The sequence below is a fragment of the Clytia hemisphaerica genome, unplaced genomic scaffold (genome assembly GCF_902728285.1).
Source record: "Clytia hemisphaerica strain Z4C2 unplaced genomic scaffold, Clytia hemisphaerica genome assembly, whole genome shotgun sequence".
NCBI lineage: Eukaryota > Metazoa > Cnidaria > Hydrozoa > Leptothecata > Clytiidae > Clytia > Clytia hemisphaerica.
The window spans coordinates 667,295-692,739 of NW_027104551.1; the positions used below are offsets into that span (position 1 = coordinate 667,295).

The 25,445-nt window shown below is 34.9% G+C and overlaps 3 protein-coding genes across 3 annotated transcripts; 2 read left to right on the forward strand and 1 right to left on the reverse strand.

Annotated features, from left to right (window-relative positions):
- Positions 1–54: 54 nt before the first annotated feature.
- Positions 55–25,064, reverse strand: LOC136822903 (protein ARV1-like). Its single transcript, XM_067079211.1, has 7 exons — positions 24,960–25,064; positions 24,208–24,370; positions 22,981–23,100; positions 8,090–8,165; positions 5,141–5,286; positions 3,389–3,514; positions 55–437 (listed from the first exon to the last, which is right to left on the reverse strand). Exons 1-6 carry the CDS (start codon positions 25,062–25,064, stop codon positions 3,405–3,407), a joined length of 720 nt encoding a protein of 239 aa, XP_066935312.1. The 3' UTR covers positions 55–437; positions 3,389–3,404.
- Positions 10,730–13,294, forward strand: LOC136822889 (uncharacterized). Its single transcript, XM_067079197.1, has 2 exons — positions 10,730–11,501; positions 12,360–13,294. Exons 1-2 carry the CDS (start codon positions 11,129–11,131, stop codon positions 13,292–13,294), a joined length of 1,308 nt encoding a protein of 435 aa, XP_066935298.1. The 5' UTR covers positions 10,730–11,128.
- LOC136822850 (uncharacterized) lies at positions 19,856–22,127 on the forward strand. The gene is made up of 2 exons (XM_067079162.1): positions 19,856–20,302; positions 21,200–22,127. The coding sequence occupies exons 1-2, from the start codon at positions 19,897–19,899 to the stop codon at positions 22,123–22,125; spliced, it is 1,332 nt and encodes a 443-aa protein (XP_066935263.1). The 5' UTR covers positions 19,856–19,896; the 3' UTR covers positions 22,126–22,127.
- Positions 25,065–25,445: the final 381 nt, after the last annotated feature.

The window sequence follows — 25,445 nt, forward strand, 5'->3', positions numbered from 1 at the left end:
AGGTTAAACCCTAAATACCTTAGTTGATAGAAAATATTTGTAAGACCATGGGAATAGTATTTTAAAATTCAAATATATTTCTCGATTAGTATAACACATAACCTATACATAAATAATCCACAGTAATGATTGCGTATAGCCCATTTTTATTTGCCGGCTCTAGGTCCAGAGGGCGGGATTTGATTCTCGTCCAATAAAAGTTCTTTGAGACGTTCATCCAATTGTTTTGCAGAAACATCAAAACTCTGGTGATAGTCTTTACTTTCGAAATCGATTAAGTCATCAAGATCAGCAACGATACGATTAATGATTCGCTTTTGTGTTATTCTGCCTTCTTCATCTTTATTTATAAGGAGAGTTCTTGACTCGATAATCCCTGCCACGAAGAGGGATAGTATAACCAATGGTAAAACATTTGCCATTTTGTTCTCGATGTTCTGAATGATAGGAGCGACGGATTCTTTAACTTGTATTGCTTGTTGTTGTGGACGTCAATTAAATCAATCTTAAAAGCGTTGAAATTCTCAATCAAGGTACCAGGTAGTCAAGAAGTTTCAAAAAAAAGAAGCTCGACTTAATAAATGTAGATTCTTTTTTCTCTTTTCAAATGGTGGTATCTACAGAAAGACTTTCTTAGAAACTCAGCTCTTCTGAATTGAACCTTTCTAAATGAATATATATTTTATTGACCAAAGTAGTATAGGAAGGGTGACGAAGAAAAGTGGTTAAAATACGTCGATAACTCATCACTATGTTTACATATTCCGGAAGGATAAAACGGATTACTTTCACTGATATAAGGGGTCTGTTTAAATCATTTAAGGTTTCTAACTATAAACTTTATCCCATAAACTCAAAAATTCTTTATTATAAGCATATATGAATATAATGTAAGACTTTAACCGGGGGAAGAAATACTAGGGCGTGGTCAGTCGATCTGAGGAAAACTTTAAGACTCAAAATTAAAAGTAAACTTAAGATCATATCAGAACAACCAGTTGACTTTGACTTGATTTAGACAAGAAGAAAATATTGTTGAATATATTGTTGTAAAGAATACGATATCCATTTCAGCGAAATTCTTGTTTTGATTGTAAACTAATAAAATCTTCCCTACACTATAAAGCTAATTTTAACACAGGCCCAATATGGCTTTTCCTTTAAGCCTCAAACTTGATCTGACCAAATGTTTAGAAGGATGATAGACTTAGCACGGAAAAAAGGGAAATTGAGAAACTGAAAAGCTAAAAAGGCTTTTAAACCACGTATTACAAAATTTCTTAGTACAAAATTATTGAATAATAAGCTACCGATTAACGCTTATCGGTAAAACGAAAATCATTTTACGCCCTGTCTCACTATCTCTGACTCAATATAAAGTAACTAGCCGGTACCCGGCGTCGCACGCCGGTTTAGCTGTTTGCTGAACGCATTTAAAGTCCTTTAAGATTTTGGGAAGATGGCTTAAACACGATGAAATCAAAATTAAAGGGAAGAATTCTCTTCAAAGTTGGACTCTATCTCTCCCGGGTGACGTATCTTTTAACCATATTTTGAAAAAGATTTTTGTGGCATTCCCAAATTACACCATACCGGCGACCAGCGACGTCCGAGACCGTCCCCCCCCGGAAGGCAGCAGACAAAAAAGCGTGATAGATAGCGCAATTTTATGTTCCTTTTTATAAAATAACTTCGTCATAACTTCAAAAATTTTTCAAATTCAACAATGACTTAGATTTACAAATAATTATCGACATACATGTTTAAAGGTCCCTTTTTACGAAGAAAGAATTCTAGTTCTTACCGCCTTTTGAATGTATTTTTAATGTTGCTGTTGTCCTAACAAACTTGGTATGTGATTCTTGTGTTTTATTTTATATTTGTTCTTTTCTTTAACAGATTCTGTTTAAAAGATTTCTTTTGTTTTGAAAAGAATTCGAATGTCTCAAATCAAATAAGGTCGTTAATTACATTCGAAAACATAAAACAAAAGAAAAGAAAGAAAAAAAAAGAAAAGAAAAAGTCTAATCTATCAATCAAAACAAAGTTTTTATAAAAAACGGCGCGAATAGCGTTAAACAAATTTGTGGAGCAAGAACAAAATAAAAGTCATCTTTTGGAAGAACAAAAACATTGCGTGCGAAAACGAAAGTAGCACAGACAGAAAGAAAGACAAAACGACATACAGACTACCACTATTAATATATAGATTACTAATATTGTATAAGGTTCTCACTATCAAGTAGATACTAAGGTAATTTACCTCTATACTAGTCTTTCTGGGACCTTGGAATGGTCAGCCGAAGACGTTGTCCCACCGAAATATTAAGGCCATTGGGGAAGTGGTAAGGCTAAAAGAGGCTGAAATTCAAAGGGCTGATGAAAAACAGACAGGTGGAAGGAACTTTCATTTTCGACGCATTGTATAGTCAAAACGAAATCTGGTTTCTCCTGGCGTTATTGAGTTTGGTATCGACAGCATAACTTCGTTTATTTTATCTTTCTATTCTTGGAATCTTGGAAACACAGCAATACTTCAGATGGTGATAAAAGGATGAAGTTTGGCACAGGTGATGACCCTTAGAGGGTCCAAAGCTTAGTTTCAAACAGCAACACCTGGCCACCTGCCACATCAAATTTAGTCGATTGGTTCCGATATTACAAGCTTTTCAGTTTTGCCTAAAGGACTTATGATGACGTCATCAAAATTTATTTTTAACCTTCATAACTTTTGATAGGGATATTTTTCAAGGCATGTGTTGTACCCGTTTTTCATCAGATTTTCATGGGCTCTCTCCAATGGTACTACTCAGGGGAATGCTGAGGTGGATTATGGATCTTCTGTATACCCCCTAAATAAGATAAATGTAAGGAACTTTTCCTTTACCCCAATCCGTGCCCATGTCGGCATATGCTGACATGAGCATTTTTGATTTCTTTGCCATTTTCGGGATTTGCCGACATGCGAAATTTCGACCTATTTGCCCGAAATTTATCATTTTTTACAAGATTTTTGTATTAGGTGGTTTGAAATGAAAAGAATAAATAGTTACAAACTTTTCTATGTTGAAGAATAACTATTCTACAATGTTCAACTTAAAATTATAGCCCTTGGGTAATACTTCATATTTATACAGAAAATGAAGTAAAAATCGCTACTTTTTGTCCATGTCGGCATATGCCGACGTGGGCAAATAGGTCGAACCTTCTTTTTTTCCCGTGGCAAATAGGTCGAACCTTAAAAAATACGAGGGGCAGTTAAAGGGTTAATAGCTACATTGAAATATTCAAATATAATAAACTGAAGAACGTTTTGGAAGGCACTCAACAGTAATTATCAAAATTCATTGAACAAATTAAGTGGAAAATGTTAAATAACGATTCTTACCTGAGGAAAGAAGACTTCATAGAGATATGAAATGGTACTGTGCTACCATAGCAACCAAGAATGACGTTGCTAAGGAAATGACTGAAGTAACCATGGAAACCAACATACTTGATCTTGATAATAACACTAAGACGTAAAAAATGGTGCAGAAAGAATAGATTCATGGAACGTTAACTTTAAGCAGGGGTTGGATTTTCGCAATGGAAATTAGATTTCCCCTTTAAGTTAAAATCACAAATTCCGAAAGCGATGCAATCCGTTTTAACGTGAGTTAGGTTTAAAGGATTGCTGAGTCGGCGGAAATGAAACGATGGGGATTGCTGTTGATTGTTAATTGTTGTTGTACCCTAACAGGAGTAAAAAAACACTAATTGCATTCCCGGGTGCATTCCCCTTCGCTCTGCATACTGTGAGTATACCCCCCTACCCTCTCTGTAACGTTTTTAATCCAGTTTAAATGTCCAGGATGTAAGAAAATTCTGTGATAGCTCGATAAATGTTCAAATACTCTATAGTATGCAAATATTCCAAATACTCCAAACTGCAACAGAACCAAAGAAAAGTTCTGCTGAAGCGACTAAAGTCAGTAACCAATTAGACGTAAATTGTCTGAATCAACTACTTTAAGGGAAGAAATTCCTTTCCGCCAAATTTAAATTTATAAGTCATTCACAAAAATAAATTCTCGCCAAATTTAATTTTCTTTCAATTTAGTCTCTATTTCTCCTAAAAAGCCTTTTAGCCCTCTTTTTTCAGCTAAAATATTGAACAAAAATGGGTCGTTCGCCAAAATTAATTCTCGCCAAATTTTGAAATTTTATTAAATCGCCAGAATAAATTGCGCCAAATTGCGCCAAAATTTGCGAATGGGCTGATTCGCCAAAATTTCTTCTCGCAAAAATTTCTTCTCTTAAGGTACTTCAAAGGGAGAAAATTAGACCAAAGAAAGCTATCAATAGACGCAAATATCATCGATTAATCTTCTCTTAAGGTACTTCAAAGGGAGAAAATTAGACCAACGATGTAAAAATAATAGATAACCAACTTGCCTTGATTCTCAAAAAACATCCGTGTTACGGTTGTAAAAATATTAATGACATTTTGCATCGTAAAAAGTGCAATTAAATAAAAACTTGCTTCATTTGCAACCTTTTATTGGACAGAATCGATCACGTGATGTATATTTTTCCAAAATTTGGGTTAGAAAAAGTGTATTTTCCCATAGGCAGCCTCACAGAAGGAATTTTTTAATTAGATATTATTGTTTTATAAACATTCATCTGTTTATTTTGTATCAGGCAACCTTCATGCACTTTTCATTCGTGAAATATCGCACTTCAAATCACACATATATTTTTCAGATAACAGCATTTTATTAGCGTTTATTTATCCAGATGAAGATTAAGTGGTATCAGGCCGATCCGTAGTCAATTTGTCTAAAGATTGGCACCTTTATCTTTTGAAAACAATTCCAAAATTTGCAGTAAATAACATTTCAAATTTTCTATCAATTCAGTGGATGTCAAAAAGTGTGTCAAAATCTAGCTAAAAGCATAACACTAAAGGAGTGCTCATTTCAATAGGAAAACAATGGTTGTTCTCTTGGGAGAAGTGCCTTCTAGAGGTAGTTGGTTATCTATCATTTTTACATCGTTGATTAGACCAAAGAAAGCTATCAATAGACGCAAATATCATCGATTAATCTTCTATTAATGTGGTATCGTAAGTATTTGGGCATAGTTCACATCTTACCTCTGAAAGATTGAACGGAAGTTGTGAAGATAAGACATTGAGCCAGCATGAAAAATAAATAATCATCGGAAGACCAAATAGCAACTGCCATGTTGAAAAGACGTCCATATTGTGAAATAATCAAGACTTGGACGATCTTCTCCATGCTGAAATGATGGAAGGTTATTGAGCGTAAGATATTGATATTCAAGACTAAATTTTTATTCACGATGAGCAGAACACTGTGAACAGGAAATTTTAATATAAGAACATAAAGCTTTTTCTTTCAAACGAAATATGAATAGTCTGAAGGCCCAGAATTTCAGAAATAGTTATCATTAGGACCAAATAGCTACTGTCATGTTGAAAAGAAGTCCATACTGTGATATAATCAAGACTTGGACGATGTTCGAGGCTAGATTTCTTCACAATAGTAGTAGTACCTTGAACTAGACTCTTTGGCCCAGCCGCGCAGCGCAAGTGGGCCTTTAAAAAGCAACTGATCGAAAAGATTTTGGCTTTGTCGGAGCCTGTGCGCGCAATAAATTAACAAGTCCAGTAGTCCAGGCTAAACCAGCGGCCGATTTAGAATTTTTGCCTCGCCTACCCGCACGATGTTTGACCTACTCTTATATTGGATTGAGTTGGTAGTAAAGTCAAATTTCATCCTCTTTATGGTTTTCAAGATGGATGGAGTCAGGTCAGGGAGCAAAAGTGGGAGCATTTGGATGTTGGAGTTTTATATTTCAAGCTTGACAGAGACTTTTTTCAAGTAAACTTATGTTGTAAGTCATTTAAGGATACTAAAATGCGTAATCATGTGTAAATTTGAATAAGTTTGGAATGTTTTTTATGATGCTACCCGTGAAGATGGTCAATTTTGGATTTATCGCTCTAAACGGTCGGAGGCTGGATTTTTCAAACCTGACAGAGAATTCTTCCACGTAAACTTATGTTGTAAGTTATTAAAGGATACTAAAATGCCACTCATGTGTAAATTTGAATAAGTTTGGAATGTTTTTCATGATGCTACCCGTGAAAATGGTCAATTTTGGATTTATATATCGCTGTAAACGGTCGGTGGTTGGATTTTTCAAACCTGACAGAGAATTTTTTCAAGTAAACTTATGCTGTAACTCATTAAAGGATACTAAAATGCAGCTCATGTGTAAATTTGAATAAGTTTGGAATGTTTTTCATGATGCTACGCTGTGAAAATGGTTAATTTTGGATTTATCGCTCTAAACGGACGGTGGCTGGATTTTTCAAACCTGACAGAGAATTTTCCCAAGTAAACTTACGTTGTAATGCATTAAAGGATACTAAAATGCAGCTCATGTGAGTGTAAATTTGAATAAGTTTGGAATGTTTTTCATGATGCTACGCGTTAAATCGATATTTCTGAACTTTGGCGGTCAACATTTGACATTTGAAGCTTGTGAATTTATTTAAACCAATTTTTATCTTTCATACTAGTAACAAAAACATAAAGTAAATCTATTATATACATATACTGCGTATCATTTATCATTAGAATTTTCCCAATTAAACTATGTTGTAAGTCATTTAGGGTTCTAAAATGCAGCTCATGTGAGTGTAAATTTGAATAAGTTTGGAATGTTTTTCATGATGCTACGCGTTAAAAATCGATATTTTTGAACTTTGACGGTCAACATTTGACATTTGAAGCTTGTGAATTTATTTAAACCGATTTTTTTCTTTCATACTAGTAACAAAAATATAAAGTAAATCTATCATTACTGACCTTCCAGCACAGCTGGGTTTTTTTTTTTCATTCAGCCAATTTTCGAACTTTTTTAACTTTTTGAATGTTCTGTATTTCAATCTCTGCCGAAAATGTGTGCATTAGGATTCTAAGATTCGATGTTTTCTTTCGAACCCTAAAATTGTAAAAATACGATTTCGCAACATTGGTTCTCTTAAGGTATATACCCAATACAAACGACATTTGGTTATTGCCACGTCAGCTGGGCCTTCATGCCGCTTCGGCTTCTTGTTTTATGAATAGTATGTACAAGAAGCTCATTTTCTTTAGAACGAAATAAGAATATTGTGATGACTCAGAATTTTATAAATAGTCTGTTAGCATTAGATGTTGCATACCCTATCCGTCCAAAATAGTTTGTGGCTGAAATTTTGAGCCTGCTATACCACTTTAGGCTTATAAACTTTCGCGAAAAAATTTCTTGAAAGGGTCATTCGCAAAGGTTTATGCCCGTGAAAAATTCTTGACAAAATAGAAAAACTTCAAACTTTGAATACATTGTAAGATTTATGGCACTTTTTAGCCTGTTAAATACCAATAAGTCGAAAGACAAAAGTTTCAACCCAATTCAAGAGGTATTTGTCCCTCTAAGCCATTTTTAATGTGAAAAGTTTTCAGTTTTATGCCTTTATTCGCTAAAATTTAAGCCCGCGAAAAAGACTTTTTCGTCGAGTTCTCTAAAGTAAATGTCGCAAATCTCGCGAATTTTCGACCTCGCGAAAGTTTCTGCTCGCGAAAGTTTGTACGCCTAAAGTATTTGGGTTTTATGATCAATGACCTCTTGCTAAGTTTATTTTACGATATTTTAGCTATAAATCATACTGTTTTTAGCGATTTGGAAAAAACACTGTTTTAACCCACAAAATCGAGGACGGTAAAACAGCTTTTTTATTGTCGTCCTCAATCGATCAAGATCTAAACAAATCAGAACCAAACCGTCTCCGTCACAGAAAAACACACATTAGTGAAGTTAAGTAAATCGGTTTAATCACGACGATGGACGAAAATGTAACAGGCTGGTGAGTTTCAACCAATCAAATTTCGTATTTTCACTAGCCTGTTACATTTTTCGTCCGTCGTCGTGATTAGCTTGGTATACTTAACCTCACTATTCATAAGCTCGCTAAGTGTGGTCGCTGGTCTCGCTTATTTCGACAAATAAATAATCTACTAAACAGCTTTACCTAAGATTATGATAGCCATTCTTCACAGCGATTGATTTGATCAGACATAAAGCAACAATGGTCTGCGTAATGTATTCTGTGAGAAGAAAAAAGGTCGATTAAATTTAGGGGCTACTGATCCCCAATCAACATGCTTATTACTAACTTATCGGCCCTTTTTTCTCATTCGCCGAGGATAAATGCTTCCGCACGGCAAAACAGGTATGTCTTGATAGCTAAATCAGGTCTTGGATAGCTAGATTTTGCGCTAAAAAAGTTTTGGAGGTCTTCGCTTCTGGAGGCCTTTGATCGCTTACGGAAAAAAAATTTGCTTCGCCAACCCAGCTGGCACACAACGTTGTTTCAACGTTTATTTAACGTTCACAACGCCCATATAACGTTAAATGAACGTTGAAACAACGTTGTGTGCCAGCTGGGAAGGGGGGGGGGGGGGGGGGGGGGGTAAAAGGGGCCGATAAAGTAGTCTTAATTGCAAAAATAACGTTTTGAACTACAAAACGACGTTAGTAAAATGTTTTATTACACCCGCTTTTACCGTACATACTTTCAATGGGTAGTTAAATTTGCGAGCCACTCGAAACAAAATTTAGCAATTGAACTGCCCATACCTTATTAAATTAATTATACATAAAAAATATGAAAAATCACTGGCTGCGTTAAGACCAACTGGCATTTGTAATTTGGCATTTGCTCATGAGGGATTCGATTTTAATAGCTTTTCCATTGTATGTTCTGTCTGTCATGGCATTTAAGCCATTAATATCATGTTACAGTATTGCATTTTTCATATAAAAAAACTGAATTCATGGCGTGATAAAAAAACTTAATATAAATTGTAATAGTGCACGTCTTTTGATAGTGGCTGCGTTTAGACTAGCCTAGCATTTGTAATTGCTTGCAATATTCTTTTGAATGAACAAAAGGTTTAATGACCAATTTTCGACGTTAAATCTGGAATGTTAATATAAAGCGATCAAAATCTGATGTTAAGCACGAATCTTCATTGTATATTTTTTACAACCCTTAGAAATTTATGAAAAGGACCGTTGATGTGAACCACTTATCTATCTAGCGTAGTGAAAAACCACCCAAGGTTTAAAGTAATTAAGTCTACATGTTTCTTTTATATTCCTTTTGTATTTAGCTACACGCTCCTCATAAGTTAAACCAAAGTTTAAAAAGGTTTAAAAAATAAGTTTTTACGATATTATCACCGTTTTCTGAATAGACGAAATCAGAATTCGCAAGTGAAACAAAAACATGCTGCTTTTGTAAATTATGAAAGGAGAACGTGAAATTTATGACTTAGCGACGCTCGGAGCGTCTCTAGCAATTTAGGCAGTTAACGGGCTTTTAATGAGAATATCATGGATCGAAGTATGGAGATTCCCATACTCCGCAACAAAAAAATCGATTTGTTAAATCCATTTTTGATGAATAGTGAGATAGAGAGAAGAAAGTTGTTTTGAGTGGAAGTTGAAAAAAAGAGTATCATGTCTAATGCAGAGTATAAAGATACAGTGGATACCCATAAAAGTATGTATGGAAGTTGTGTATAAATTATCAACTGTTTGCGATCTCCTCTATCAAAAACGAAGCTTCACTCAAACCATAGTATAAGAAAGCCGCGGCTGGAATATGTACCACATTGTCTTCTCAGTTATAATTGCTGTTCTATATCTGTCTCAGAGCTTTATAAGAACATCAAGATGCTCAGTTTATTATTGGTAGATAGTTTTTGAAATATTTCTCTTATTTTCCTTCGCAAAAAGGTTTTTTAGTGCTAGATATCTTTGAATCTGTACCCAATAAAACACTTGAACTAATTTGGACATATTTAGGGGTATTTTTATGGAAAAAATAGTTTTTCGCCAAAATTGAAATTATAAGAACTATATTCAAGATGACAAATTTCCTGTCAGTTTGAATGATCAATTTTGAAGGTGCTGGCTAGCCTGGATATCCAGGCTGTAAACTATTTCACAGTCTAGTTTTTGATATTTTATGTTCTGGTTTACAGCCTGGTCTCCGTAGAGCGATTTGCATTCTTCAGATGAGAATGCTTGCGCTCACTTCGCTAAAGCCGTAAGGACCAATATACACGGCGCGGAGCAATTCTGAAGCAAAAATAGGATAGTCCTCCACTTGCTAGTGAAGATAGAGCTTTCTGTTACATGAAAACATGAAAAAGAAAAAAACAGAGTCAAGTTCATTTTTCAAGAAAACATTGTCTGTGTTCATGGATGTTTAAATGGTTTTAGATCTTGTAAGGCTGCTTTTATTAAGTTCTGTTTTGCTGCCCTTGGTTGGCTAGGAAAGTTTTGGAAACATGGGTTTGCACTTTCATTCTCTAGGGAGACCAAGCTCTATAATTTTAGAACTTTGTATGTTGAGGTAAATTTTTTTTTCTAAAATTTTGAGCTTGGATATCCAGGCTAGGTGTTGGCTTGAAACTTTCACAGTATTATCTTGATGTACTTTTTCATTGATTTCTAAAAAGATTTCACTGAAATATTGCAAAGGCATTCGAGGCACTTTGTTTATTTTTGAGTTCTTTCAGCCCAGCCATTTTACGCTTGTTTAAATTTCTTATTGTTGATATTTCCTTTACAATGATTCTATAATGCATGTCTTATCAAGGGTATATCATTAATGTCTAAAACACACTGAGAAGTAAGTATTAACGACAAACCAATAAAATTTACCATTAAAGATGCTACATTACTAATTTCTTGATAAAAAAATAGTCATCAAATACGGCAGAGATAGAACAACAGAAGTTCAGATGTTATCATTCCAGCCGCGGCTTTCTTATACTATGCTCAAACATTCAAAAGGAGATTCCTTTTTCCTCTCTTATGTAATCTATCTAAAAGATGAAATAGCAATTAAGTCGTTGCATTTCTTAATCCCTTTATCAACTTAGTACTACTTGAGCTTTAAACTTAAACTTTCATTTCTGAAGACGACGTTATTTTGAACTTTTATGACTTTGGTTGGCTGTTTACGAACAGAGTGTTGAACAAGGGTTTTAGAAACATGCATTTGACATGGAAATTAAAGCGAAAGCTAACAGTATCGATTGGCATAATATACCAATGTCTTTATTGCTTTGAGTACTCATCGACTGCAATTTCTGCTTTATATTACTATAAAAACTCTTTCAATGTCGAAAATCCTAAATTTTATTATGGATGCTCAATGGCAGCAATATTTCTCAGCGCTATCATTTCAAACTACATATGTGGACGAGTGATGGATAAGACAAGAGATTTAAGGAAGGTTGTATTGAATTTATCGTTATGCAACATTCTTGGTAATCTAACATATACACTGACTTGGTCGCCCTGGCTCCCTGTTTTGGGCCGCTTTGTGTGCGGTATTGCAACTGGAATTGGTGCTGCAGTTACAGGTAAATAATTGATACTCGTTGGGTATCATACTTTCAACCCCTGTCTCAGTGACCCGGAAACGTTAAAACCCACCGGGGTGGCTGTATGAAAATAGTAAATTTCACCGGGTCTGAAAATTTCTATCATCGGGGTTAGGGTCAAAATATGCCAGAAATTTTGTCATCGAAAATAGTTCCGTCTATTGGGTGGTGTGTTTTAACATCGATGGTTTTAAGTGAATTTCCACTTCTTTCTGCACCAAAAAATAAATGAGTTTTATTTTTTGATGGCTCCCTGAAAATTCTTTGAAAAAAAACAACATACAAGTGGCTTGCACCGACTGGAACAAATCTCGAATTGATTAGAAGCATTTTTTTAAAGGTATCGAAAAACTGAAGTTATATGGATAAAAAGATGCCTGTTTTGGGCCGCTTTGTGTGCGGTATTGCAGCGGGAATTGGAGTTTCATTAATAAGTACATTTTAAGGGAAAATTTCAAAAATGAAATTCACTTGGCATAATACCTTTAGGATGGCAGTTCAAACCTAAATAGTCTTGCAAAGTTCTTACACCGGTTTATACAGTCCCCGAGCGAAACAGTCAAGTCGGTTCGTGGATCCTTATAATCCCGGAGAACTAATGAGAGAATACTGTCTAAAATCATCCTAGAATACTAAGAAAATTATTGACTCCATCGATTTAGCCCGAGGTCCACTTAAAGCTTTTTTATAGACTGGATAGCGCGATTAAGGGATTACTTCACTGGACTCGTCATCAAAAATTATTAGAAAGCAAAGTTCAGCCAGAAGTAGACTCTAGTCTACTATCGATTTAGTTTTACAAAATACTTCATTTATGTTTCATTCTTCTTTTCCCAGGAGAGTTCAATCGCATTTATAAGAAGAAGAAGGAGTTGGCACAAATGCTATCGTTGAAAGAACTTATCTCGACGACCTGTATGGCACTCGCACCATGCACGCCTTTGTTTTTCTATGGCATTCATTTCCAAATCGGTTCGTGGAAAATCAATCAAGATAATTTCATTGGCATATTTCTTGCTTCAATTACGTCATTCATGTGGATCTTCTCTTATTTCGGGCTACACAATTTGACCAAGGATCCGGAAAGTCCTTTCTCTGATTGTAACACTATAAACAAGAATAATAGTAATGCAAAACCATCCAATGATGACAAACTATGGACAACAAAGGACATTCTAAAGGATCGACATCTAATGTTATTGTTGGTCGCTGAAGGGTTTCTAGCTTTTCAATACTTTCAAATGGAGCTCGAAATCAATTTGATGGCAGTTGAATATTTCCATTGGCCAATGCTGCAACTTGGTTTAATCACAAGTATTGCTATTATTGTGTCTACTGGAACTTTGTATTTGACTCAGAAGAAACTCATGGGTTCTGCTTTGAATATATTCTTTCTCTATGTTGTTGGTTTGGTAATTATTGGAGTTCTAGAATCCATTATTTTATTTGGTACTGTTACAAAGTTCGATAAACCATTGCAGCATGCAGTTATCTTCACCTCCTTATTCTTTAACATCGTTCAGGGTTTCGGATCGACAGTTTACTGTCAATGGTTGATGTTCTCCATAACTCCTTCACATTCCTCGAGTATCGTCGAATCCCATCGATATATCATCGCCAGAGCTTTGGCGTGCTTGGCTTTTTTTACTGCCAGTTATGTTTATGATATTTTGAAGTATATAATTCCAGTCTATAGTTTAATTACTTATATTTTAATTTTGTTATTGTTGTCGAATCGGTTTTACTATGTGGAAAGAAAAAGTACAAAGTGATCAACAAACTTTGATTATATTCAAATTTAACTTCTTACAACTGTTGATGTGTGGCAATGAACGAATCAAACTATTTTCAGAATTAACTGTACTGGCATTGAAGAGTAATTTAGCTAGGCTACACGTTGTAAAATTTTTGAAGCATTAGGATGTTCTTAACTTTTTGAGTTTCAAGCCTAAAAATGTTCTTAAATTAAAATCTTATTATTTTCACCATTTTGTGACCAATTTTTTCCTTAAGAAAGCCATAGTTTAATTACTTATATTTTGATTTTGTTATTGTTGTCGAATCGGTTTCACTATGTTGAAAGAAAAAGTATCATGTGATAATAAACCTCCTTATCATTCAAATTTAACATCAAACTATTTCCAAATCTTTTCCGAAGTGAAAGGGACCTTTAAATTCGGTGTTTCTGACAAAAATGTGAAAGTTTGGTCGCCCGATTCGGAATTAAATGTTCGGTGGATCGGGAAATTATTTTCCGCGTAAATTCTTGCATAAGCCGTTTTATCTCTGTTATATTACGCCACGCAATAGTAGGGGGAAATTTGTAAAATCGCTCGATTTTTTTAGTCAAAGCACTTGTTATACATTTTTGGAAAGCTAAGGGGTAGGGGAATCAAAATAACTTGGGTGCCAATTTTGCTTCGGACACTTTGGTGTGATCTTCTGACAAATACGACAGTCTCGGGCAAAAATCATAGGGTGAAAAATTAGTGAAAATTTTAGCTTGAGAAAACGGAAACCTGTTGTATATTTTTGGAAAGCTCTCAAAAAATTAAGATTAGTGATATATTGCGAGTATAGGTGATTTCAGTACCTAACTCGAGATATTGAGCTTCCGAAAGCGCTAAAACTGGACAAAACAGCTGTTTCTGGCTGAAAAACACTGAAAAACACTGTTTTTAAGGATTAATATCTCGAGTTAGGTAAAGAAATCACCTATACTCGCAATATATCACTAATCTTAATTTTTTGACAGCTTTCCAAAAATATATAACAGGTCTCTGTTTTCTCAAGCTGAAATTTTCATTATTTTTTCTCCCTATGATTTTTGCCCGAGACCGTCGTATTTGTCCGAAAATCACACCTAAGTGTCCGAAACAAAATTGGCACCCAAGTTATTTTGATTCCCCTACCCCTTAGCTTTCCAAAAATGTATAACAAGTGCTTTGACTAAAAAAATCGAGCGACCTCAAAAAAACGAACAAATTTCCCCCTACTAAAACTTATCAGATAGTATTTGCGGTATATAGATTCTAATTAGCTCCGTAGTATTTACACAGGAAAAGTTTTTTGATTCCCTAGGCTATGGAAATGTATATTTCCAGATCTTGAAATCTAGATTTTTCCCTAACCAATCCCTAGCTAGGGAAGGTGCAACAGCTCCCTAGTTATAGAAATGAAATTTCACGATCTTATGACTACCTAGGGATGTTGAATTTCCCTATTGTTGAAAAGTGCTTTTCTTGAGCGAACCCCAATAAAACCCCATAGGGTTACCCATATTCACGAATTAAATCCTGATTTATAGAACGAAATTAAGAAAGAAATAATTAAATGTATTCGATCATTCTGTGAGCATTGGTTCGATAGCTCTCATTCGTTCTGACATGTACTTGCGCTACTTTGAGAATCCCGGCACTTTTGTCAATTTTGTCACAACAGTGAAGCTGCACTAGAGAGCCAACTTAATGACCTCAAACCCGGCTCACCGATCCACTGAGCCCTTGCGACGCAAGTCCATTGCGAACGAATGAGGCCGCCCTGGCGGGACGCCTCCCCTTTAGCATTGTGTTACACACTGATCGAATACACCCTTATAATGGTTTGCTTCACATACGACTCGAACACTTTTGAGTGAAAAATCACTTGTGGTTTTTTCTCGCGCATGCATAATACAAGTTAGGGAAATCAATTTTCCCTAACCTGAAAATAAATTCCCCGAACTTAGGCTCTAATTTGTGACAGTTTAAATTTTTGAAATAAGTTCTGATTTAATTAATTGGTTAAAGGATACACTCAAAATAAAGCGTTCGGGAAATCGAATTTCCCATTCTGGGAAATTTTATTTCCCTAATTCGAGAAATCACATTTCCTGATCCAGAGAAAGAATAGAATAAAGCAAGCAAGGTCACAATTCGTGATATTTCCTTTCCCTAGCTTGTAGAAAGTGATCATTTTAAAAACTCGTGATCTCTCTTTTACCGACTCATCCATAATCAGTTTAGAAAAACTAGGGATTTTTGATTTTCCCATGCCATTCTGAATGGGCAACTAGAACGTTAAAAATATTAGTTTTCCACATGTGGAAATCCGTTTTCACTAACACATTGGTAATGCACTTCCAGCATTGGAAAATAGGTTTCCCTAGTTTCCTTACTTTCACTAACTTAAAATTCTAGACTAATGTGATCGAATAAAAAAACACATCTGAAAATGAACAACCCCTAGGCTAAGGAATCAATAATTTTTTCCTGTGTATTGTTTCAATTACTCGAATTGAATCTATGATAACAGTTGATAGCATGTCCCAACCAAGATCACGCACTGCATATGGCAACCTAACCAATGTATTAATTGCCAGATCAAGTTATACCATGAATTTCTTTAGCTACAATTAGCAGATTTGAAGTGAAACAAAAGAACATTTATCACCTAAACGCTAAAGCAAGATTTGATTGATGATTCACCGTTCCAAGACGAGTAATTTTGTGTAACCATTGCGAGTATTGACTTAAAATTTCTTGAACAAACATACAACTTAGATTATTGTTTTCTTCCCCCAAATGTTATCTATTTCAAGGCAAATAAATTCCCGTCAAATTTAATTTTTCAAGCTCGCAGTCATATTAAAATTGCCTCCAAAATTTTTTACTTTTGTTAAGATTACTTCAACTGTATTATTAAATTTACTAATAATTTATTGAAACTTTCTAGCAACAATTTTTAAATATTTCCTATCTATCTATATAGGAAATATTTGTTAAAACGGTAATTTTTCTCCTTCTCCTCCTTCTCCTTCCTTCTTCAAGTCTAACGCCGGTTTTGGTCAATTTCGTGAGTTTGTAAATGAGTCTCTTTTTAGATCAAGCTCCGGCGGTAAAAAAAGTAGGATGTTCTTTTTTCGAGGCGGTAAATATCGGTACGGCGCTCTATTCTCCTTGTCGATCGGGCAACGTCGGCCGTTTCAGAAGCGTATTGTTGATCGTTTCTAACTGTCAAAACAAAGATGGCAGAAAATAGACAACTTTTGCTCTTTCGCTATACCTGAAAAATTACATATGTACTTGCAGTTGCAATATGAAAAAAGTTTGCACCCAACGAATGCAATGCCGACACAACAATGGGAATGGTTGATGAACTGATTTTAGCTAAAAATTTAAACATGGAGCAAAATTGACTGGTTAATGATTGAATTTCCCTTGGTTTTTTTATCTACAACAATGAATTAACTGCTGGGGTTAGTGACAGTTGACAGTTAGTGAAAACTTGTTGCGGTTATAAATTTCAAATTTTAAAGCTGATAACCGGATCCGGAACACCACGGCCCCAATATGAAGAATGTTATGTTATACTTCTTAAAAGGTTTATTGCATTGAATATAGGCTGCATGCATCCCCAAATTAGTTTTGATATAGGGGATGCGAATCGGGCTCTGATATCGCTTCCGAGAAAATTACCGAATAGCTATGTATTTTGCAGAATTTTGGCGACTTGTATTTTTCAAAAAACTCGATGTGTATTGTTTGAGTTATTTGATGACGTAAATAGAAATCAAATAAAAAGAACATATTGCTAGAAATCTCTCTTTCTCCTCTCTTTCTTTTTGTTTATCGAAATTAATTGAATTAGCAAACAAAACTCTCAAGATAACAAAAGACGACAAACTGTCAATCAAAGTTCTCTATCATTCAACTCTTTTTTTGGTTAGCAGATTTTTTGCTAAGTTCGGAATGGTTTTGTGAGCCTGATTCGCATCCCCTATATCAAAACTTATCAGAGGGGATGTGTGCAGCCTACATTGAATATGGATGTAAATAATTTGAAATCACCTCACATGTACAATTAAAATTTTTCTTGAACTTGGAGATTTGCTTCCCCGCGTGCATTTTAAAACGTGGAAAACTTTAGTTGTGAATCTAGAGATCTTTTGCAACATGTGTTTTAAACTAGGAAAATTTTATCATGAATTTGGAGATTTTCTTACCGTCAACTGCTCCAGCTTGGGAATATCTGACAAAACATGGGACGGCAATTTGGCCACCATTTCACCGAACCTCCAAAGTCATTTGATTTGAGTTAATGAACGGCGTATTAAAAAAATGGCAAAACAATGGAGCGTTCTGCGTGCGATCTCTAATTCTCCAATCGGCGCTATCAGTGAAAGTTATCGTGACATGTTATGAAAGGAAGTAAAGTATGATTGATAAACTTGGTGGAGTTATCAAAACAAATTTGTTGTCAAAGAGATTTAACAAGTTAGTGAAAATACAGACCAGATATCAAACAGTCCCATGTTTCGACCAATCGTCCCAAGTTAAAGCAGTTGACAGTATGTACATTTAAAACGTGGAAACTTATGTCGTGAATTTGGAGATTTTCTTACCGTCAATTCAAAACGTGAAAAACTTTTGTCGTGAACTTGACATTTTCTACCACATGCATTTAAAAAATGAAGAAAACTCAAGTGATTTCCTGGCCTGACAATTTATTTTATTTTCTGACATTTTTTTGGAAATTTTGATTGTTTCCAAGTACTGTATGTGACATTTTTTGCTCTTGCAGCATGCTTTTGGAAATCATAAAATGGCTTCTGTTAGGGGAATTTTTTCCTATCGACATTCTTTCAGATTATGAAATGTTTCCCAGTATATAAAAATGAGATTTTTTTTTTTTGTTGCATCCTGTCGGAAAATATGAAATTGTTTCCCTGTTTTGAAATATTTTTACTTTTTAGCACGTACATTATTTCAAAAAACTCCAAAAGTTACTTTTTACAATATTTTATATATGAAAGTATAATGCAAAATATTTCATCTCATTTTGAAAATATATAAAATTTTCTTTGGTTTTCTTACTGTGAAATATTCTCCTTTTTGTCATTTTTTCATTTTAAATATTTGCCCTTTTTGTCTGTATAATATTTCTGGAAATCAGCGCATGAAATAATAATTATATAATCAGGTCTTTTGATGTGTTCAACAACACTCTAGTTGGCGGTGCGACGCCGGGTGACCGCTAGTATTTAATACTAAAATCCATTTAAAGTCAACCTAACGAGAATTAAAGTTCCAGCCAATTTGATTACTGCATTGTTGTTCTCAGTCGGGTTCAGCTTGGATATATTCCATGATCCGTAGCTTTGAACCTACAGCCATCTTATGAATAATCCTGTAAATACTGGCAATAACATAAATGGAATTTTGAAATTCTTAGGGACTTGTGTTGCTTGATGTTATCTGAGATTTAAAGCACTTTGAAATCTTTTGTGGACATCAATTATTATTTTAACATTTGTAAAGGAAATATTTATCCGCATCTTTGCGGCTCTTGTTTATTATACAAACAAGAAACATGATATGATTAAGTGACCGTCTTCAAACTCGAACTTTATAAATTGAATGTGTCCTTAATAGTAGGGGGGAATTTGTAAAATCGCTCGATTTTTATATTCAAGGCACTTGTTATACATTTTTGGAAAGCTAAGGGGTGGGGGAATCAAAGTAACTTGGTTGCAATTTTTTTCGGACACCTTGGTGTGATTTTCGGACAAATACGAAGATCTCAGGCAAAAATCATAGGGTGAAAAATTAATGAAAATTTTAGCTTGAGAAAACGGAGACCTGTTGTATATTTTTGGAAAGCTCTCAAAAAAGTAAGACTGGTCCGAAAAAAATTTGGCAACCAAGTTATTTTGATTCCCCTACCCCTTAGCTTTCCAAAAAATTATAATAAGTGCTTTGACTAAAAAAATCGAGCGACCTCAAAAAAACGAACAAATTCCCCCCTACTATAGTAACTTGGAAGGTTTTTTTATTCCTTCAGAACAAATTTAAGCTATTTTCACCTATATCCTAATGTTAGTTTAAAAAAATTATAACTTTCTGAAAACCTTTAAGATTTTAGGGATGACAAAAGAATATTATATTACATATTTGTTTCTGAAGAATATTTTTCAGGCTGATTCCAATCTCATTTTATCTTTTCTAATATTAACTTAAAATCCACTTCAGCCATTTTGACATTAATGCAACTCAAAAGCACATTGCTTTTTAACGATTTGGCACATTCGCAAATCACGTGTTACACTGTTAAGCTTTTCGTGTTTTACTTTTTTCAAACGTTTAAGCTCTTCAAGCTATTCTATTCAGGCGACCTTCCAGCGCAGCTAGTTCATTAAGATTTAAACACGTTACTTGAGGACGCCTTCAACGTGCAATATTGCAATTTATATTATATACTCCATAAATCCAATTAAAAAAGATTTTTGTATGGAAAATGCGATAGTGTAACATGATATTAATGTAATTGGTTCAAACCTCTGTAATTAATAAGAAATCAATTTATTTTCAAATTTTATGACTTTGGTTGGCTGTTTATGAACAGAGTGTTGAACAAGTGTTTTAGAAACATGCATTTGACATGGAAATTAAAGCGAAAGCTAACAGTATCGATTGGTATAATATACCGATGTCTTTATTGCTTTGAGTACTCATCGACTGCAATTTCTGCTTTATATTACTATAAAAAATCTTTCAATGTCGAAAATCCTAAATTTTATTATGGATGCTCAATGGCAGCAATATTTCTCAGCGCTATTATTTCAAACTACATATGTGGACGAGCAATGGATAAGACAAGAGATTTAAGGAAGATTGTATTGACTTTATCGTTATTTAACATTATTGGTAATCTAACATATACACTGACTTGGTCGCCCTGGCTTCCTGTTTTGGGCCGCTTTGTGTGTGGTATTGCAACTGGAATTGGTGCTGCAGTTACAGGTAAATAATTGATAACTTACAATCTGAGGAATATGCTATCTCAAAATCGTAAGGACCGCGTTCGTCTAAAAAGACTGGGGACGACAACAAAGTTGCGTGATTGTGTTTACGAATAGGGCGCCGTATCAGTTTTTAACTTTCTGGCGCACGAAAAGATTCTTGTTGTAAAATTTTCCGCGGGAGGACTATTTTCCTCAGCTGTATGATTTTCAAGTGCCTTCAGAGGTTTACCGTGCACGTAAGAAAATAATGAACAGCTGTTATCAGGTTACACCGGGGTGGCTGTATGAAAAAACTAAAATTTCACTGGGTCCGATTATGATTATGGTCCGAAAATTTCTATCATCGGGGTTAGGGTCAAAATATGCCAGAAATTTTGCCGTCGAAAATAGTTTTAAGTGAATTTTTAACTTCTTTCTGCACCAAAAAATAAACGACTTTATTTTTGATGGCTCCCTGAAAAATCAACGTCGGCTTGCACCGACTGGAAAAAATCTCGAATTGATGAGAAACATGTTTTAAAAGGTATCAAAAACCGAATTTATAAGGTTAAAACTATGCCTCAGTTTTGGGCCGCTTTGTGTGCGGTATTGCAGCAGGAATTTGAGCTTCAGTAATAGGTTAATTTTAATGGAAAATTTTAAAAATAAAATTCGCTTGGCATAATACCTTTAAGATGGTAGTTCAAACCTCCATATTTTCTTACCAAGTCTTGCAGAGTTCTTATACCGGTTTATACAGTCCCCGAGCGAAACAGTCAAGCCGGTTCGTGGATCCTTATAATCCCGGAGAACTAATGAGAGAATGAAAATCATCCTAAAATACCAAGTAAATTATTGACTCCATCCATTTAGTTTTACGAAATACTTCATTCATGTTTCATTTTTCTTTTCCCAGGAGAGTTCAATCGCATTTATAAGGAGAAGAAGGAGTTGGCACAAATGCTATCATTGAAAGCATTCATCTCGACGACGTGTATGGCACTCGCACCATGCACACCTTTGTTTTTCTATGGCATTCATTTCCAAATCGGTTCGTGGAGAATCAGTCAAGATAATTTCATTGGCATATTCCTTGCTTCCATTACATCATGCATGTGGATCTTCTCTTATTTCGGGCTACACAATTTGACCAAAGATCCGGAAAGTCCTTTCTCTGATTTTAACAAGAATAATAGTAATGCAAGGATATCCAATGAGGACAAACTATGGACAACAAAGGAAATTGTAAAGGATAGATATCTAATGTTATTGTTGGTCGCTGAAGGGTATCTAGCTTTTCAATACTTTCAAATGGAGCTCGAAATCAATTTGATGGCAGTTGAATATTTCCATTGGCCAATGCTGCAACTTGGTTTAATCACAAGTATTGCTATTATTGCATCTACTGGAACTTTGTATTTGACTCAGAAGAAGCTCATGGGATCTGCTTTGAATATATTATTTCTCTATGTTGTTGGTTTGGTAATTATTGGAGTTTTAGAATCCATTATTTTATTTGGTACTGTTACAAAGTTCGATAAACCATTGCAGCATGTAGTTATCTTCACCACCTTATTCTTCAACATCGTTCAGGGTTTCGGATCGACAGTTTACTGTCAATGGTTGATGTTCTCCATAACTCCTTCACATTCCTCGAGTATCATCGAATCCCATCGATATATCATCGCCAGAGCTTTGGCGTGTTTGGCTTTTTTTACTGCAAGTTATGTTTATGATATTTTGAAGTATATAATTCCAGTCTATAGTTTAATTACTTATATTTTAATTTTGTTATTGTTGTCAAATCGGTTTCACTACGTGGAAAGAAAAAGTATCAAGTGATAAAAACCTCCTTATCATTCAAATTTAACATCTTACAACTGTTGATGTGTGGCAATGAACGAATCAAACTATTTCCAACTCTTTTCCGAATTAACTGTACTGGCATCAGCCAGCCAGCCAGCCAGCCAGCCAGCCAGCCAGCCAGCCAGCCAGCCAGCCAGCCAGCCAGCCAGCCAGCCAGCCAGCCAGCCAGCCAGCCAGCCAGCCAGCCAGCCAGCCAGCCAGCCAGACAGACAGACAGACAGACAGACAGACAGACAGACAGACAGACAGACAGACAGACAGACAGACAGACAGACAGACAGACAGACAGACAGACAGACAGACAGACAGACAGACAGACAGACAGACAGACAGACAGACAGACAGACAGACAGACAGACAGACAGACAGACAGACAGACAGACAGACAGACAGACAGACAGACAGACAGACAGACAGACAGACAGACAGACAGACAGACAGACAGACAGACAGACAGACAGACAGACAGACAGACAGACAGACAGACAGACAGACAGACAGACAGACAGACTGGGTTTAGATCCCTGACAAAAAGTAGGTCCCCCTGATCATTGAAATAAAAATATTGCGCCGCAGGTGAAAAACTTTCAGCTTCATGAGCTTTAATTTGAGTAATTGAAGCCAAGCATTAAAATGAAGTATTCATCACCAAGTTAAATGATGAAATTTCAGCTCCCCCAGGTACATTAGACCCCCCCCCCAAATATTTGAAACATCTTTAGCCCCCACTCTTTTTGAGTTTTTTGGAGGGTGTAACCCCTCTAACTAGCAGGGGGGCTGACGCTATGGTCAAACGGTGAAACATTTCACCAGATGAATAGGTCTACTTACCACAGAGTGTCACAATTGTCAGCATCAGAAAATAATTGGTCATAAAATCATTCCATTTCTCCATCTCACTTTGTTCTTTCTCCTTGCATCTCCATTTACTGATGAAACACCATTTACTATCTGAAAAAGGGGATTCAGTTAAGGATTGTATATTGTATATGAGATAATAAGATGAATAATTTTTAAGTATATAAGACTCACTCAACGATTTACCCTTTTTAACTTAAGTCTGTTATGCCTCAGGAAAAATTCCCCTAAAATCCCACTGGTGGAACATCTCTTTTTTGGGACATTTCTATTTTCCCCAGGCAAAACCCTAAGGGCGAAATTTTTTGACAATTTCAAACTTATTTACAGACAATATCATGTATACCATTCGAAAGCTCTCGAAAAACCAAATAGAAGACTTTTAAACGGGTATAGCCGATTTCATTATCTAACTCAAGATAATTCACGCAGAAGATGCTATTTATGATTATGGTCAATTTTGACCAAAGTGTAGCGAAAAGTGGAACTTGTGCATGAAATATCTCAAGTTAGGTAAGGAAATCAGCTATAATCGTTTAAAAGTCTATAGTTTTTCGAGAGCTTTCGAATGGTATACATGATATTGTCTGGAAATAAGTTTGAAATTGTCAAAAAATTTCGCCCTTAGGGTTTTGCCTGGGGAAAATAGAAATGTCCCAAAAAAGAGATGTTCCACCAGTGGGATTTTAGGGGAATTTTTCCTGAGGCATAACCATCCTATAGAGAAGGTCTGGAGAAAGTTTCAGCTAGATCTTATTTTTTTCCTACAAACAGCCTGTATTTTTGTAACACGACCATACTATTTCGTCTTTCGTCCTTTGCAATGTATCGACATGTCCAGAATGTCAATTTTTTTAATCGTGGAAAGAATTTTTCATACTTTTTTTAAAAGCATTGCGCTTATATAAGCGTATCTAGGCTCATATTTGGCAAAAATTTAAGCATATGCTAAACATTACTTTGAGCCTTCATTTTCAGAATTTGTTTGTTTTTGGCTGGATTTTCGAAATTTCTCTTAAATTTTGCTTAGAATATTAGCATCTCTCAAAGCATTTTTCAGCTTTGTAAACCTCTCGATCTAAGCATTTCCAAGCAAGCCAGCTTTTGGAGTCTTGTATGTTTATAAAATAACATGTAAAATTGTTTGGGTGTATCTTCCAATACGCAATATGATTAAAAATCGTGGCATTGAAAGGATACAGATATCAGTTAACATGTACAAGAATAACCATTTCTTGTGATTGGTAAATGTTCGGTTGTAAATGAGATGGCGGAAGGCTTGTATTTTGTGAAGTAGAAGATTCAAGAATACCAGCACACCATCTAGCTCTGTATACTCGTCTACCAGGTGCCCACAATAGACCTAAATATGGAAGTTCAATTTGATTATGGAATGAACTTTAGCCGGTAGACCTGGATAGAAACAATTTCAGATTGTCTTTGGTAAATTTGCGAAAGTTTCGCGAAAATTAAAAAAAGCTCATGAAAAATAAAGTTTCTGAAACTTTTTTTCTTCAACATTACAAGCGAATGTTTTAAAGGGACATAACAGTACTTGCGAAATATGTAAACAAACTGTATGCAGCGGATACAAAATCAAAACAAATGTCACATGTCAAAATAAAAAATCAAACCAAATATGGCTAATTTTGATTGTTCAATTGTTTTACAAGTTTGTTTTGGACACGTGATTTTAATTGTTCTCTTTAATGACACGTGGTTCGTGCAATGTTTACATTTTACTACTTTAATGTCCCTTTAACCCCCTTTGTTTCAAAAATAATTGAAATAAAACAAACAAAGTTAAAGAGTCGCAAGATGATTATCTTTTAAAAAGTTCAATCAACGAAAGTTTAGATTGAGATTAAATTAGTAATCAAGAAAGGAACATGTTCTTTAGAAGGTTAATATCTCACATAAATGAAATAAAAATAAACAGATTTTTAACTTACACATCTCGAGAGCTTTGTGATCCCGTTTTCATATCTTTTGAAAATGGACTTTGCTTTTCTCCCACATTCAACACAAACAAAATTGTCTTTCATTTCCATTTGCATATTTCAATAATTAGTTATTTTTTGTTTACTAAAAAATAACAGTAGATAATTAAAAACACATTCAATACCCTAAAAGTATTGGGACTAAAAAGAATTTAATAGTGATAATCAACAGTGACGAGTTTCAAACCTATGATAAGAAACTTTCTTATTACAGACGACTAAAGTGTCAGTCAATCAAAGACAGCAAATTAGAAAATAGAGGATTTAAGTATATTGAAAACCAATTTCTAAAGATATATCAATGGAGATTTCAAGCCACTTAAAAGAAGAGTTGCTTTTGGATGAATTCTGTTTTTTTATGGTGACATTTGATGACGATGAGTTCAGTAAAATATCGCGTCATCTAGTCTACCAGGATGGTGGCCTTCAGGGTACCCA

What these genes read in the sequence shown, in the direction of transcription:
- LOC136822889 (XM_067079197.1), top strand. Translation starts at nt 11,129, where the DNA reads ATGCATTTGACATGGAAATTAAAGCGAAAGCTAACAGTATCGATTGGC. An exon ending in AATTGGTGCTGCAGTTACAG is followed by an intron (nt 11,502 to 12,359) that starts GTAAATAATTGA and finishes TTCTTTTCCCAG; the next exon opens with GAGAGTTCAATCGCATTTAT.
- LOC136822850 (XM_067079162.1), top strand. Translation starts at nt 19,897, where the DNA reads ATGAACAGAGTGTTGAACAAGTGTTTTAGAAACATGCATTTGACATGG. An exon ending in AATTGGTGCTGCAGTTACAG is followed by an intron (nt 20,303 to 21,199) that starts GTAAATAATTGA and finishes TTCTTTTCCCAG; the next exon opens with GAGAGTTCAATCGCATTTAT.
- LOC136822903 (XM_067079211.1), bottom strand. Translation starts at nt 25,064, where the DNA reads ATGCAAATGGAAATGAAAGACAATTTTGTTTGTGTTGAATGTGGGAGA. An exon ending in GTACATGTTAACTGATATCT is followed by an intron (nt 23,101 to 24,207) that starts GTATCCTTTCAA and finishes CCCCTTTTTCAG; the next exon opens with ATAGTAAATGGTGTTTCATC. An exon ending in TTCCGTTCAATCTTTCAGAG is followed by an intron (nt 3,515 to 5,140) that starts GTAAGATGTGAA and finishes TTTACGTCTTAG; the next exon opens with TGTTATTATCAAGATCAAGT.